The 16743-nt window shown below is 36.1% G+C and overlaps 1 protein-coding gene across 3 annotated transcripts in view; it reads left to right on the top strand.

Moving 5' to 3' along the window:
* The first annotated feature begins 994 nt into the window (after positions 1-994).
* The window catches only part of LOC132130058 (SH3 and PX domain-containing protein 2B-like), a 39848-nt gene continuing 24099 nt past the window's right edge, over positions 995-16743 (top strand). For 2 of the 3 annotated variants that reach the window (XM_059541672.1, XM_059541671.1), the window contains exons 1-4: positions 995-1298; positions 4349-4429; positions 12694-12769; positions 14304-14380. In XM_059541672.1, coding sequence (XP_059397655.1) covers positions 1227-1298; positions 4349-4429; positions 12694-12769; positions 14304-14380 — 306 coding nt within the window. In that variant the 5' untranslated portion in view covers positions 995-1226. The remainder of the gene's footprint in view (positions 1299-4348; positions 4430-12693; positions 12770-14303; positions 14381-16743) is intronic. The other variant, XM_059541673.1, reaches the window with a different exon arrangement.

Genomic DNA, 16743 nt, shown 5'->3' with positions numbered 1-16743 from the left:
TTTTTCATGTACATGTTATAATAAAGGATTTCTTTTGTGACCCCTTGTTCACATTTAAACAGGTTCTAATACATCGGTTATTATAATACAAACCTTACTGACTGATGTTTTAGTGCACTTCATGCAAATACGGACAAAAAATAAAGGGTCTCAATTAAATATGTGCAGTTTCACATGATTAGTGCAAATGGTCACATGACCAGAGCATCTTCTTTCCTGTTTGCACCTCGAGAAGATGATGGCTGCATCAAACCTTGAAAACTAAAGGCTAATAAAGTGTCTTATAAATATATGACAAAGATTTTTGGTACACATGATCTTTAGGGTGTCTAGTATTAAAATATGCATTCACATGTGTTTAGTTTTGTTGAGTGTGGTCATAGACTGAGTAAACATGCTGATGGTCACAAGAGTGACCGCTGGGATAACAGTGAACTTAAATATACAATATAAATCCAATTGCAGTTGCTAGTGAAAATGACAATAAAATGTTGCAATGACTAAATATAGCACTAATTAAAAAATTCAAATTGTAAAAAAAAAAAATCAATAATAATGTTACATATAAAAATGTGATGTTATATTTTACAAAAAAGTTAAAAAAAAAAAAATGTTCCTATCAATGTTTTTATTTTATTTTTATTTATTTGTATTTATTAAAAAAAAAAATGGATGCCTAATTGTAACCCTAGAATGTGATCAAAGAGTTTAAAACAGTTGGATTAGCGTAGATGCCATTCTTCTAATGATGTAGCAATACATCCGGTGTTATGGGAAGTATCCATATGGATATGGACCATATCGGATCATTAGAGACACATTATGGACACATTTATGGTGCTTCTGCATCCTTTCTGAAGCTTATTTATCGTAGTCTTTATCTTAATTGAACGAGTTTTGTGAACAGCCAATATCTGACTTTGAGCCAATCATGTAAGTCTATTCGGCGAACGTCACGGTGCGTATTTAATATTCATGAGTCACGCGTTCCCACAGTAGGATGTGCGAATGCGTTGGGCTTTAATTAAATTAGAGTCGGTGAGCTGGGATAGGCTGGGAGTTCTCTCGGTCCAGACTGCAGGAAACCAGACGTGGACCATAAACCCGCAGAGACGGACAGACAAACACGCGAATGAGCAGAAATCGATGCGGAAAACCTGATCAGATTTTCTGCCGAGGGACTGAACGCTACACTGAATCTGTTTTTAGTCTGAGATTATTGCAACATGCCACGGCGGACCGTACAAGAAGTAACTGTTCAAGACGTGCAAAAGAGAAGAAACCCCAACAAACACTATGTAAGTTTCCCGTGATTGACATCTGTACAGAACTTTTCCTAGTGAAAGGGTTTAGTGATGTATTTTTGAGATTGTTCGGCTGGTTTGTGTGGACAAAGGCTGGAGATGCGTTCAGAAGGATCAAGTTACACATCAGCAGGACACACCAAAAGAACTGCTACTTCACAAGTTTATCTGTTCAACTATTGTAAAGTGTTAAACAGCAGAAGTGTCAGGAAAATCTGCAGACAGCAGTGGGTTATAAATCATCGATACTGTCATAACAGGATCAATCCAGATGTTTTCACATCTGCATCAATGTAACAAAGACACTGGAGTCCATTAGTAGCTTAGACACAAACACATGTATTGACATTTGAAGCATAAGTTAGATTTCTGTACGTTTTGAGAGTGGTTTTCATCTGTGGAGTGTTAACTAACTTATTTTGAGTTCTCTGATGAGCTGCTGTGACTCCTCCGTGTTTCTCAATGCCTTTTGTCCAGTTCACCACACCCTTAAAGTTAAAACACCCTTCTACACCCCTTTAACCCCAGTCTGCAGCTCTCTGAGGTTGTTCTCCACTGGCCTGGGATCTGTTATTAAATGCTGTTTGGGCAGCTGTAGCTTTGGCTTTTCCAGTCCAACCAAGCCAAAGTTTGGTTACATGTACATGCATATGCTTCATAGATTCATATGAGTATAAACCAGGACTGTAAAGATATTTCGAGTTTGAGCTGTAGTGATGCACTGCATTTCCAGGCCGATGCTGATAGTTGATTAACAGCTTATTTCAGCTGATATGATTACCAGTAATAGTACTTAGTGTTTTAACACTTTTAACTGGAGCAGTGTATTACCACACAAAAAAAGGGTAGGCTAAATGTAATTATAAACCACTCACTTGACATAATTTAAAAGCTTGCAAACCACTATAGCTCAAGGTCATGAGTTTGATTTACGCTCCATATTTAGACCTTTTTGTTTTCTGTACTTTGTGATATAAGGGAGAATTTCACTAAACCTGTCAAATATATGCCACAGTCATATTTCAATCCCAAATCCAAAGTTTATTGAAAAAAAAACTTTAATGATGGTTTTATTTGTTGTATTTCATTTAATTTATGCTAAAACATTAAAACAGGGCAGTCATAATTTGTTTTCTACATTGCAGTAAAACTATATGACTTTGGCAATAATTGGTGTGTAATTAGAATCTTACATTGTGAACATTAAGAATAAAACAGCTAAAATATAATGTTAAGATATGATATTAAGAACTTTTAGGGGGAGATCTGCTTTATTTGCATGCAAATAACATTGAAGTGTATTTATTTATTTATAAATGTTATATTTTAATTATTTGTTATTTAATTAATTAATTTTAAATGCTATTTATTTATTTATTAAAAAATAACCTGGTCTTAAACAGAACTAACATTTTTTAAAACCCAATGGTACAATTTTAGATTCCTTTTTAATGAACATTGCTTGATATAGAAGCTATTTACATGAATGCATGGTGTGATTTATTAAATAAATAAATTAACAGAGGGATATTTGAATAAGAATGTATTTAGCTGAAGTTTTAATGTACATTTTTTGAAATATGGTTTAAATCATCTAAAATGAAGAGTAAAAATACTGAAAATATCCAAACTAAAGTAATTGTTTAACTTATTGACTATAAATGTATTTATACAATTTACAGGCCCCATGGGGTTTTAAGAAAAGCATTTTACCATTTCAAATATTTTGAACAGCTTCTTTGCCAATGAGTTTTTAAATATCTTATTACTAGGTTGCATGCAGTGCTGAAAATAAAACCTGTAACAGAAGCTAAACTGAAAATCAGTGCATCTCATGCTGAGGACAGTAATAGATAGCAGCTGTTGACTTGCCCTTTAATAATATTAGACCTAAAATGATAACATAATATTATTCCAATGGGAAAGATCTGTAATGTATGCTTTAATATATCAGTAGGGAAACTTACATCACCATCTACTGTCAGAAATGGGCAAATGCATGCCATCTGAGCAAAAGTGAGGCTGGAAAATCCCCCTGAAATTTATATACACAGTGCATTCAGCTATAGATTTTGGCCGTATGTGTGTTCCTGGGAATCAAACCGGAGACCTTGATTTGCTGTAGCATGTTGAGCTTCAGGAACAGAGGATGGTATGATGTCCACATCATGAGCTTATTATGGTCTCAGTTTTGCTGCATTCCCAGTCAGTATTCATTCAGAACAAAACATCACATGTACTGTGCATTGGTGTCACTCCTAACAGCTGGATAGTGTGTGTTGTGTTCAATCTGATGGCATCCTCCTAGCGTTTCTCAGAATGGTATGATCTAGGAAGCCAGAATAAGTGTGGTCCAGGTTCCAATGTTACGTAGGGTCATTATAGACATCAGTTATCCTGAGAAAATCCTGTTGCTCTCCTGGCAGAATACAAGTCGATTACTATAAACATCACTAACAGCCTGCAGCACACGCTCTATAAAACACTGGATTGAGTAATACTCATCAATACAGGAGTCTTGATGTGAGATGTGTGGGAGGTCACCATTATATTCTTAGAGAAAGAATTATTTTAAGTTGTAATAATATTTCACAATATTACTGTGTCATCATATTAGAATGCAGCAATTAGAAATATCATCATATTAGAATGGTTTCTAAAGGATCATGTGATGATCCTAAAAATTCAGCTTTGCATCACAGAAATAAATGATAATTTAAAGTATAATACATTTAAAAACAATTATTTTAAATTGTAATAATATATCACAATATTACATTTTTTTTTTTTTTGATCAAATAAATGCAGGCATGATGAGCAGAAGAAACTTCTTTCAAAAACATTAAAAATAGTAATGTTTCCAAACTTTTGGACCATATCAGATCATCAGGTCATTAGAGACACATTTAGGACACATTTATGGTGCTTCTGCATCCATTCTGAAGCTTATTTATCATAGTCTTTATCTTAATTGAATGAGTTTTGTGAAGTGTACATAACTGTAAATCTGGGTTAACACTTACTTACTTTCTTTTTTACTCTAGGTTTACATTATCAAAGTGGCCTGGTCTGATGGCAGCACTGAGATCATTTTCAGGCGCTACAGTAAATTTTTCGACCTTCAGGTGAGTTTTATGCTAGTTGCAGTATAATAATGTGATGATGAAAATGTGAATCCAAATAACAGCATCCTTCAGGCTTAATGTGAGCTCTGCCACCGCTTGCTGAAAATGTTACGGGAGCTTTTCTCTTCTGGGCAGATCCACAGAAATGTGAAACATATGCAGATATACAACCTCTACAAATAGTGAACTCATAGCTCAATAAAGGCTTTCTGTAATGGACTTTCAAGGAAAATATTTTAACATTTCTGAATAATATTTTTTATGATATATTTTTTATTATGTAGCACAAGAGGTGTGCATCAATATTAATTTAAAGCAAAATTTACATTGTTTGTGAGTTTGTATTATTGTTATTTTATTATATATATATTTTTTAAGATATAAAAACACACACACAAACCTAAATAAAGGAATCTTGGTTAAATTAAGTTATTTACTAACTTTATAAATTTTACTTCTTCATCACCATGAAAATTTAACCCCCAAATGCCTTTAACCCCCAAATGACAATAAATGCTGTGATTTTTTTTTTTTAACAGCTTTACATCTCAAATAATAATAATAATAATAATAAAAACATTGTAACAGAATAATTAACTGCTTTAATAAAATACTAAGCTTCACAATTCTCAAAAAATTTGCCTTATTTAATTGTAAGTGCCTCACTGCTACTTTTTATTTATTTATTAATTTTTATAGAAAATGAAGGACCCAAAATTATTTTTCATAATTAGCAATACACTAAAATACTGCATATTAGGGGGTAACAGTACACAAACAAACCTCAGTTTTGACCTCGCTGTTCGGTACAGTTTCAGTACAGCAGGGGCGAAACTAAACATATATAGATATTAAACGGTAGTTTACTGAACAAATTGCTTTTTTATTTATAAAGACAGCGTCTATTTAAAAATGTGTTTCACCGATTTTCAGAGACGGTCAGCTCCACACGATCACTGGGAGCTCAGTGATCATGTATCCGCCGAGAGCAGTCTCTCCTCGGCTAGACCTTCTGACATGTGCCGCTGGCTCTGATGTCTCTTTAGTTGTTCAAGATAAAATATAACAAGCAAGATCATTTTTTTATTCCTGTTTCTGTAAAAGTATGAAGAAGTATCATACAGCTCCAGGTATGCACATACAGTGATGATAAGTTTGTCCTCCACTGTTGTTTCGTTTTTTCCCTCCGCTCGCTACGTCGTAATCGCGTCACTACTAGAGCAACTACTTGACCTCTAAAGTGTTTGAGTAGTAAAGCGGATCTTATGACGCAGCCGTCTGAATGTGGTCATGCTGTTCCATAGTTTTGGGGGGTTTAGAGATTGGAGAATCTCTTTTCAAAAGAGAGGAACGCAGCCTTTCATCCATACCATGAGTTTTGGGATTGCGAGTTGTTACTAGTATTTGATTGATGGCATTACAGTGAAGTGATTTTATTTTAGTTCAATTACTCTTTCATAACATACCATTTTATTTACTTATGGAAATCATATACTTTAAAATAATTTACCTAAGTGTAATTGAATGTAATGATTTAAGACACATTTAGCTGCATGTTATTTACTATTTAAAGGAGTCATATGATGCGATTTTCCATTTTTCCTTTCTCTTTGGAGAGTTACAAGCTCTTGGTGCATTAAGAAGATCTGTAAAGTTGCAAGGACTAAAGTATCAAACCCACAGATATTCTTTATAGTTAACACTCGTCCACACCCCCTGAAACGGCTCGTTCAAACACACCCCCACATATCTACGTCAGTATGTGGGAAGATTTGCAAAATGCTGCCCAGATGTTAACACAAAGAAAGAGGGCATACCTTTTATTCTCGTTGTAGTATTGTTGTTGCTGCCACCTTCTTTTATATAGACGCTGTGTGTTTTGGTGTGAAAGCGAAACTACTTTGTTTGGCCTTCCAAAAGAGGATGATATCCGCTTTATCATGCCTGGAGCTGATCCGTGCTGGTCGCAGAGGAAATGCATAAACTTTGCACTGTGGATCGCCAGATCGACGTTCACCGTGGACGAAGCGAGTCCAGCCCGGGGTCGTCACATGTGGTTGCTGCAAGGCCAATGGACACTCCTTAGTAGATTCAACCGGCCGTGCCGTTCTCACGCCAGCCCACCTATGCTCACTCAAGGCCGCGGTGTGTGGCACTTGTCGTGCCAAAATTTAAATCAACTCTCATCAGCATAAGAGACAGACTCACTCTCAGGTATAATTAAAAAGAAAGCTTTTATTCTTTGCAAAGAAGGTCAGACAGTCATACAGCTACACTGAGTTCCTGCAGAGTGAAACCGACCAAGGAAGAGGGCAGTCCTCCACCTTATATCCCTTTGCTGCATCAAGGTTACAAAGTCTTAACAAGGAACCCTCTCTATGGGCGGTTTCTCACACATTTAGGACTTAGGTTACCCCCTCAGGTCATCCTCAGGCATTGTCCCCCCACTATATGGCCCAATGACCCTCTCAGGTCATTCTCAGACATCTGTTTTCCCCCCAGGTGTCATCCCTCTGAACCACACAGCAATTCTAAGAAAACACATGCACATATGGGTATACAGAAGAAATCTTCAATGAATTTTTCCACCACACACTGTTTCATTGAGAAAGCAAAACTACTTTGTTTGGCCTTCCAAAAGAGGACACGACTAGAAATCATGTTTATATCACATTTATAATGGATTTAATGTTTATGTCTCGTTACAGGGCATCACGATATGTTAAGGGGCGTAACATTTCCATCACACGCTTGAGGTATTCGGCCAATCACTACGCACTGGATAGCTGGCCAATCAGAGCATACCTCGCTTTTCAGACCAATGAGCTTTGTAGAAATCAAAGCGTTTCAGAAGGCGGGACATAGAGGAGAAACAGTAATGTACATTATGTGAAAAAAAGTGTTTGTTTTTTTACCTTAATCTGCATAAACACATTTCATTACACTAAATAATGTTCTTTTTAGCAGCATCATATGACCCCTAAATGAAAATGTATTGTAGTTAATAGTATATGCAATTAGTCGAACACTAATTCAATGCTTTTTTGACCCACTTTTATAGGCATAAGCACACATTTATATGTAATTTTATAATTACGTCTGTTGTCTTTTAAAATATGGCTAAAGTGTACCGCTGAATACTGACAAGCAACAATGGTAACCAAAAAATTTAATCAATAAAAAAGATATTGTCTCTTCTAGTTATTAATATGTACCTGTAGTGTAGGATTAAAGTACAATTTAACATCAAAATATTAAAATCCCACAGCTTGAGAATGGCTGATACGGCTTATATACATAAGACATTTTGTGATGCAGGTTTGAATATTGTGTGTTATGTATATACATTTTAAATATTTAAAATATTTTTTTCTTTATTGAAACTTGTTTTGTATTTAAATTGGGGCTGTGCAAAAAATATAATGTGATTTTCATGCGCATCTTGTCAGTAAAGGCACTCCTGTGATTAGTAGTATATCTCCAGCACGTGCGTTCAGATCAGGGTTGCCAGGTTTTCAAAACAAAACCTGCCCAATTAGTTCTCAAAACTAGCAAAATCGCGTTTCATTCTGGGCGATAAAATACAAATTTTTGGTGGGGATCCCTTGGTAAAATTTGCATTTTAGTGGCTAAACATCTCATTATTTGTATTGGGGTCGCTTCGACCCGCGGACATGAGAACAACTGCAGACTTGGCAACACTGGTTGGCCTTTACTACACAGAGCCGTAGTTCACAGAGAATCCACACAAAATCGATTTAAAAATCGCAGGCGATTCTTTGTTGATTTTGATTTTTGTGTAGCTTGTCGGTGGACTATGGCTCTGTGTAGTAAATGCCGCTCCACCTGAACCAGTGTTGCCAAGTCCGTGGTTGTTTTTCCATGTCCGCAGGTTGAAGCGACCCCAATACCAATAACGTGATATTTAGCCCCTAAAATGCAGATTTTACCAAGGTAACCCTACCAAAAAAACATGTATTTTAACCCTGGGACACAATTTTTATTGGGGAACCTCCCGGAAACGCGATTGGGCTATTTTTGGACTAGTTTTGAGAAGCAAGTGGGCAGGATTTGTTTTGAAATCCTGGCAACCCTCATCTGAACGCACGTGCTGGAGATGTACTTCTAATCACAGGAGTGCCTTACTGACGAGATGCTCATGAAAATCGCATTCGAATTTTTTAATATTCTTGTAATTACACGTTAAGGATTTGAAATATAGGAACTTTAAATGTAATATTCAGTAACATACTACAGTACTTGACATGAATATGTTAGCCAGCGTATAAAAAGTGTACTTTAAAGCATGACAAATGTTTACAGTAAAACTTAAATTCGATATTATTACAAAGTGCAAGAGAGATGAAAGTGGCCTTTCAGTTCATTAATAATATATTATCTGCGAGTACCTTTAAAATATATATATAGCTTACTTTTAAGAAATGAAGTACACTACAAGTGCAGATGCAGTATAGTTAAGTACACTTCTTTTCCACATGGGACACTAGAAGTGAAAAGTGTGGACCAGCTCATTGTAGAATAATGGTATCAACACAATGCAATGCCACAAATAGGGAAGGGAGTTATGTAGTAAGGTTTTATTTATTTATTATTATTATTTATTTAATATAAATGTTCTAGTTTCCAGCTCAGAATCTAGACACCTTTTCAACCAACCAAAGATATTCATATAGACACAAATTCTATTTGCCCAAAAACAAATGTTAAAGTATGTGTTTTTTAGATCATGATAGACTTAAACTGAGCTTAGGTTTCTAGACAGCTGAAGTTGAGCTGAACACGAGCTCAGGCGTGGCTCTCAGACATATGGATGTGATTAGCTTTCATGGATTCCAGAGAGACCCGTGTCTGCTCATCACGTCAGACAGACGGCTGTCATGCTGGAGGCTTTCTCTGTGCTCAGCAGAGGAAGGGCTGATTGTATGGTTTTATCATTAAGGAGTCAACTAATCCTGTAAAAGACATTGACTGGAGTCGCGTTCTTGGCAGCTTTTACTTGCTCTCTTCTCAGTTCCTCAAATCCATTGCTGTGGCTCTGATTAAGGGCTGATATGCTGTCTTTTCTTGAAAACACCAGGTCTAAAGAAGCGCTCTAGCTTCAGGGTGGTACGTGAATGAGACCCTGTGTTTTAGTTGATTTAGTTCACCCAAAATCATCATTTTCCCACTTTCATGTCATTCCAAACCTGGAGGACTTTCCTTCTTCAGTGGGCCACAACATGAGGTGTGTAGCAGAATGATGACAACTGCTTTCCACAAAAAAAGGTTGATGGTGTGAAAGTGTCAAAAATAGTCCATAAGATTAAATGAATACAATCCACAAGAACCAAAAGTGAATGAGATTTGAAAGCTAGGTGTACTCAGTATTTCATGCAAATGAAAACGTTTTACAGATAATAACTGAAAAGCAAATTTGAAAATAGGGTTGTATCAAACTATTATTTTGATAATCGATTAATCGAACAAATTGATTATTTCGCAGATTTAGTATGAATTCAGCTTTTGCGATTTAATAAAATATTGAAGTCATATTCTATACATCTACATATAATATACATATTCATATACGTATAGAGCTGCTTTAAAGTAAAATCAAGTTGTAGTTTTTGTAATTCTAACCAAAAGCAACACTGACACTTTTTCATGTTTAATACTGATAAGCTCCTTGCTTTAAAGCAGTCTTGTCACCTTTATTTATATAGCGCTTTAAACAAAATACATTGCGTCAAAGCAACTGAACAACATTCATGAGGAAAACAGTGTCAATAATGCAAAAATGATAGTTAAAGGCAGTTCATCATTGGATTGTGCATTGTGTTATTTAAATAAACATGTGACTTTACTGGAGTGCAGATATGGTGCATACATCCACATCACAATGATCAGATGCTTTCTTAACTGCTGTTTTCTCATCGCATGAAATAAACACGGATGAACATCAAAGAAGTCAATGCAAACCATTTTTCAAGTTCAAGTCCACCGTCGTTAATCTACTCTTCTGTCTAGTTTGTTTGTCAGACAATGATGGCAGATTCGGTGTTATCAACAGCAGACAGCAGTGTTGGTTCTTCAATTTGAACCATTCAAAAAACTGATTCAACTCACTATTACAAACGTCTGCATCATATAGAAATGTTCGAGTTTAAATATACAATATAGCTGGCAATATTCAACTTTGTCTTTTAAATATTTGGACCATTAAATAATTTCTGTACTTTCTTTTGTTTTGATGACCTTGCAATTATTCTAAAATGTGGGAAACTGTAATGAAATATGAGTGGATGTGTCCAAAGTTTGACTGGTAGTGTGCATACTGTTTGTAAAATTATGTACCATTAATATGGAGGTTATGTGACTCACTGGTGCACTGGTCTTTTAAATGCTCACGTACACTCTATTGGAGACCACTGGACTGCGAATTCCTTTGCATTATGAAGCTGTCAAGTTTTATACAAAAAAAAAAAATGCAGTTATGTGGAGCTAAAAAAATGAAATCTCAGAAAATGCAGACACTGCTTTGTTGTGGACCCAAGCAGCTCATTTGTTTGAGTGGAAGAGGAAATGAAGAGTTTTGTCTGTGTGCCGTCCTTCTGATGGTGCTGAGTCACAGTAGAAGACATGTTCATCAGCTTAATAAATGAGCCGACAACAGTAAAAGCTTTGTGTGGCAGAATGACGTATCCCTTTGCTTCATCGATAGTCTCAAAACAGACAGAGAACTAAGGCACCATCAACGTTTTAATGTGTGCATTCCTTTGGTGTTTACAGCAAACTTGTATGTTAAAAACCAGGGAGTTTTTTATTTATTACATCTGTTGCTTTTATTTGTTCCATAGATAATACAGATGTCATTTATTTAATTGCACATCCAGATCGGACACATTAAATGATGCAGTTCCCCTCTGCCTTTTGCGACTCTTTAAGTCAACATTACATTTATGAGCAGAATTAATTACGCAACATAATTATATGACCAAAAACGACCAATCCAGACTCCAATCCAATCCAAAAACACACCTATACATACATTTCACAGAAGCTTCTTGCTGAAATTAATACTAATAAAGTGTTAGAAAAATGTTAATTTTTAGTGGAATTTAGATTACAAGGGGAGATTATCAATTAATAAACACTTATTTTTATGTGATTCCTTTCACAATACTATGTTATGACCTCAAAACACTGTGTACGTTTTGTTAACTAACACATTTTGACATTTGCATCACATGGGTTTTCTGATATAGTAAACGTGCTCTGTAGTGCACCCGGTACAGCATTGCACTTGCATTGCAGAGTGATCAAAGACTTGTAGAAGCAAACTGAAAAGGCACAGTTGCTTTAACAAATGTGTTTTTATCTCACATTTGTTGTTGTTAACACTATAGGTAGGTTTTAAGGTCAAGGTCAGTGTTGGTGAAACATTATTTTCAAATGCAATAGAACATAGCACCACTGACTGGACTGGACAAGAACCAATTAAATAAAACATTGCCAGATTCACGTTCATCTGTTTGAATTACAGAGTTACTGTTGGAAGGTGCTGTAAAATGTTTAGAAAATTTAGCAGAAATGTCACCACAGTCAGCTTGGGTTGAAAATGACACCTATTCTTTCACTTGTTAGCTCTGTGTTAGTATTGCATTATGGGTAAAGTGTTGGGCCTTTAGGACTATAGAACTGCTGTACTGGAAAACATTGATCAGCTGATGACTTCAAGCTCTGCTATAGTCATTAGTGAATGAATGTGTAAAATGCAACTACTTAAACACTACACTTTGGAAAGGCACAGGTGTGATTTCATTGGTCCAGAGATGCTTTTGGACTGGAATAAGGGCCTGGAACCAAAACTGCACAGATGGGAGGAAAATGTTAATTGGTGCCAGCAAAGAAAAATAATGTATAACTGCGACTGAACGTTATGGGGCATCCAGGACTGGAGTATAAACGGATGGAGGTGTAGAGTATAAAATGTTCCACTATGTCTGTGTAGAGCAGGCCACGCATACAGATCAGGAAGGAGAGGGAGCGAGCATTTGTTGAATGGATTATAATCAGCAACCGCTGGTGCTGTACTGCATTTAGTTTTGCTTTTTCATTCTCCAGTCAATTCCTGAATGATTGAATTCAAGTCCTGCCCTACATTTATTTCTATCTAGTCTTTCCTCAGAAGTGTTACGCTACAGAAGTAAAATGAGTTGTCATTTCATATTGATGTTAAATGTTTGTATATTATTGTTCTCCAGATGGAGCTTCTGGATAAATTCCCTGTGGAAGGTGGACAGAAGGATCCGAAACGCAGAATCATTCCCTTTTTACCAGGTAAACATCATTCCAGAACGCCCCTTTCTATGCACACAGTTCATAGTCTACAGAAATTCAGCTCAGTTCATTTTGGCACAAAACGGTCTTCGTTTAGAATGAACACCTGGCTGTAATTAAGCAGCCTGGAAGTTTGTTTGCTTGTGGATCAGACAGTCTGCCATCACTGGAATGTTGTCTTATATACCAGCACTTTACAACCGTTTAACCAGAGTCTGGACTTACTGACACAGCACTTTGTCTAGAATCTACACAGAAACCCCTGTAATTAGCTGGGCATCATGTACACCACTCAACGTTCATTAGTGAGCTCTGTAAACACACTCATCAAAGATGTGATTGCATTGTACCATTTGTCCATTAAAATCAGATACTGACAGCACAGCAGATTCAGAACAATGACCCTTCAGAAAAGGATTACTTGTCTAGTCTATAAACTTTTTAATTTTTTCTCATAAATAATCAACAGAGCATGTACATTCACATACATTCAACATCTGATAGAGGAACTCGAGGAAACACAAGGGTGTATTTACAGACTGGGTGACCAGATAATAAGAAACACCTGGGGAGACAATCAAGGGCAACCAATCAGAAATAAAACTACAAAACCAGTAGATGGAAACAGAAACTAAACATGGGAAAGGCACAAGAACAGACACTGCAGAACGGCTACACAACGCACTATGCAACTTTCAGCTGGCCAGATTCATTCGCATGCAGTGGCAAAGAGATGAACACTATTAAAACTAAAAATATTTCCTTAAAAGAAATGCAAGTGTCTCTGAACGGATGCATTAACAGCAGTTCATTCAAATTCAAATGCCTGTTTAATCAAATATTTGTCTAGGTGAGAACATACCTTTGGTCATTTTAAATTCCAGTTGAACAATAATTGCTTCAGTGGAGATAAAAATAATGTGTTAACACTTTTACAGTTATATGATCCTGTTTACATGATTATAAAGACCCTCACCAAAATCTGAGCACAGGAACCACATGTAAATACCAGATATAAAAACGGTAATTTGTCACTGGATCATCTGATGTGGCTAATAAAGTGTGAGCAGGGTTATAAATACAGAGCAGTAACCCAACACATTACACACAACCAGGTGCTCATTTCTCTGAATGTCCCGCTGCTAAAAGATCCATGACTTGGGCCTTTGGGTGGGATAGACTAGTTATTTTCCCACATTTCGCATTATTATTTAATTTTTTACTTCTTTCAGCTAAAATGGACACCAGTATATCGTTTTAGTTCAGCAGGATATGAATCAGCAAACTTAAGAGGCTCGTTTGTGTTCATTTCTTGGTATTGTTTTTTTGGGCCACAATCTTTGTTTAGGCAAGTTTCATGCTTGAGGTCTTCCCTTCCAGCATCTGGTAAAATGGTTATAAAGCCTAAAGACACATTCCCTAAAGTTTCCCAAAATTGTTTTTGAAACCCTGTGTAGGGTGCTCAATTTGAGAATGAAGATGCTGGCGAATGCAGGGTGTGTTTGTAATGACGTTTGTCTTTATTTCCTAACAGGAAAGATTCTGTTCAGAAGAAGCCACATTAGAGACGTGGCCATGAAACGCCTGAAACCTATAAACGAGTACTGTAGGGTAAGTTAGAAAACACACAGCACACACAGCAACCATCTCACCGGCCACTAGCATTACTTTTACACAGTAAAATTAACACAACATCCAATATTGTTGTTAACAATATTTCAATACACATCCCGGACCATGCTGCAGAAGTCACCCTAAATAAACTCCCAGTCATCCTTTACTCATGTCATGACTGTGAAACACAAAATGAGAAATTTAGCAGAATGTCCAAGCAGCTCTTTTCCAGTAGAAAACGACACATGGCACCATAAATGTAGTTCAGTAGTCTGCTGTAGCTCTGAATTCTCATGCGAGAGAAATATATAGTAGAGCCCGACCGATATATCGGCCGGCCGATATGAGCTTATTGCATTTAAATCGGCATCAGCGTTTATAACGGCCGATGAAACATGAGAAACAGTCTCATGCTTCATTCATGTTATGAGTGTCGCATAGTTTGCCCACCAGAGGGAGCTCTGCAGCTCCAGAGTTAACAACAGCGCCAGAAATCCACTACAGAAGAAACTGATCAGCCAAGCCATGGAGATGTACTGTTTTGACGGTGAGTCTGTCGTTCGTCATGTGAAATGATTTAGTTCATACACTGTAAATAAAAACGGTGTGGTAGTTGTAGCTAACGGTCCTATCATTATCACTTCTAACTATTCTGTAACATCACTTACAGCCGCTAATCCATTGCTATATTAGATTAGCCACAAAGCTAATACCATGTTTATCAGTGGAAGAGCGCGAACTTTAATAAGAGGTCAAACTATAACGTTAGCGTTTAACTTATTCTAAATATATCTGCAGTGTTTCCCACATAATGACTGCGTAACTGTGGCAGGGGAGCGCGTGTAGTCAATGACTAGAAGTTATGTACAGCGTGCCTCGAAAAAACAACAACTGTTATGTTACTCTATCGCTAATATAGCTTCCTACAGTAGCTGCGTCAGAAATGATTAAACCAGAGGGGACATGTAAATAAATGTGAGCTGAACAAGCGCTTTTTTTCTTTTTACATATTGTTTCAAAGCAACAGACATAACAGGAAAATGTTGTAATAATATTGTTAAATATAAGTAGGTAAAAGGTAATAACTATTGCTTGACAAATAAAAAAATATATATATATTTCTCATTTTTGCCTATGTAGGAGATCCCAGTTTATTATTATTATAATTCTAATGATGACATGAGTAATGATACATGGTGATATTATTAATACACATGCTTATTCTTTCTCCGTCTCTCTTTCTGCCTACAGATGGCTGAAAAAGGTGAATGCTGTAGCAGCAAAGTGTGGGACTACTTCTGCAAATACTTTAACTTTAGTATTATAATTTATTTACAGTAAACACACAGACTGTTAAAACCAGCTTCAACTAGAAGAAAGTAAAAGTGTTAAATGTTTAAAACCAGACTGTTTTTTGATCATTAAAAAATATATACTTTTGATGTGCAATTGTTTAGTCATTGAGACTGTAATCTAAGGCTTTTTTTTAACATAGTCCATTCTGGAAAATGGTTTATACAGCCCACATACATGGAACAGGCAGATATTTTGCTATTGAATGTTGTGTAAGGGCAGTTTATAGGAAATCCAGTTTATTTTCAAAATCAAAATATCAGCTTATAAATCGGCTCTTTTCGAGTTAATATCGGCATCGGCCCCCAAAAATCCATATCAGTTGGGCTCTAATATATAGGTTATCAGACTTGATATCAGTGAAATGATCACCTTTCGTAACTAAACTTTGCATGTATGAAAGTGGAGATTATATTTTAGAGCTGATCTACAGTCAGTGCGGAAGATTTGTAGTGAATAATGAGAGAAAAAACCTTAGATAAAGTTCTTACATAATTTTTTATCCATTGTTTATCGATCTACATCATAGTTAAAAAATTTTAGAGAGGATACTTATCTTCACCAATGCTGCCAGCAATATTATTAAATATCATTTAAATTTAAAATGTTTTTTATTTTAACCTGTTACCCTGACGCAGACAAATTTAATCTTGACAAACTATGTATCATTATAAAGATCTAAGCCTCAAGCATCGACGACAGATCGCTGTTTTTCAATGGAAAGCTTATAAAGACTGTATTTGCTAGATTTGTGTAAGCAGTCCACATAAAAACATGAACATAAGAAACACATTACATACCAGATCCGTCGTAATAACGAGTCATAAACACATCCACAGCTGTAAATCCCGGTTTAGTTAGAAAGGTAAGGGTCCACTGAACGACATCTCATGAAGCACGTTTAGTCCAACGAAGCAATAACGTTGTAATATGGATTATAATTCCTTTGTTTACATTTCATTTCTTCAGCGAGAGAATTGTTTGCGTCCGTTATGGAATAACTCACG

The sequence above is a fragment of the Carassius carassius genome, chromosome 47 (genome assembly GCF_963082965.1).
Source record: "Carassius carassius chromosome 47, fCarCar2.1, whole genome shotgun sequence".
NCBI lineage: Eukaryota > Metazoa > Chordata > Actinopteri > Cypriniformes > Cyprinidae > Carassius > Carassius carassius.
The sequence above is the reverse complement of the archived record's forward strand: the minus strand, read 5'-3'. Positions and strand labels throughout refer to the sequence as shown.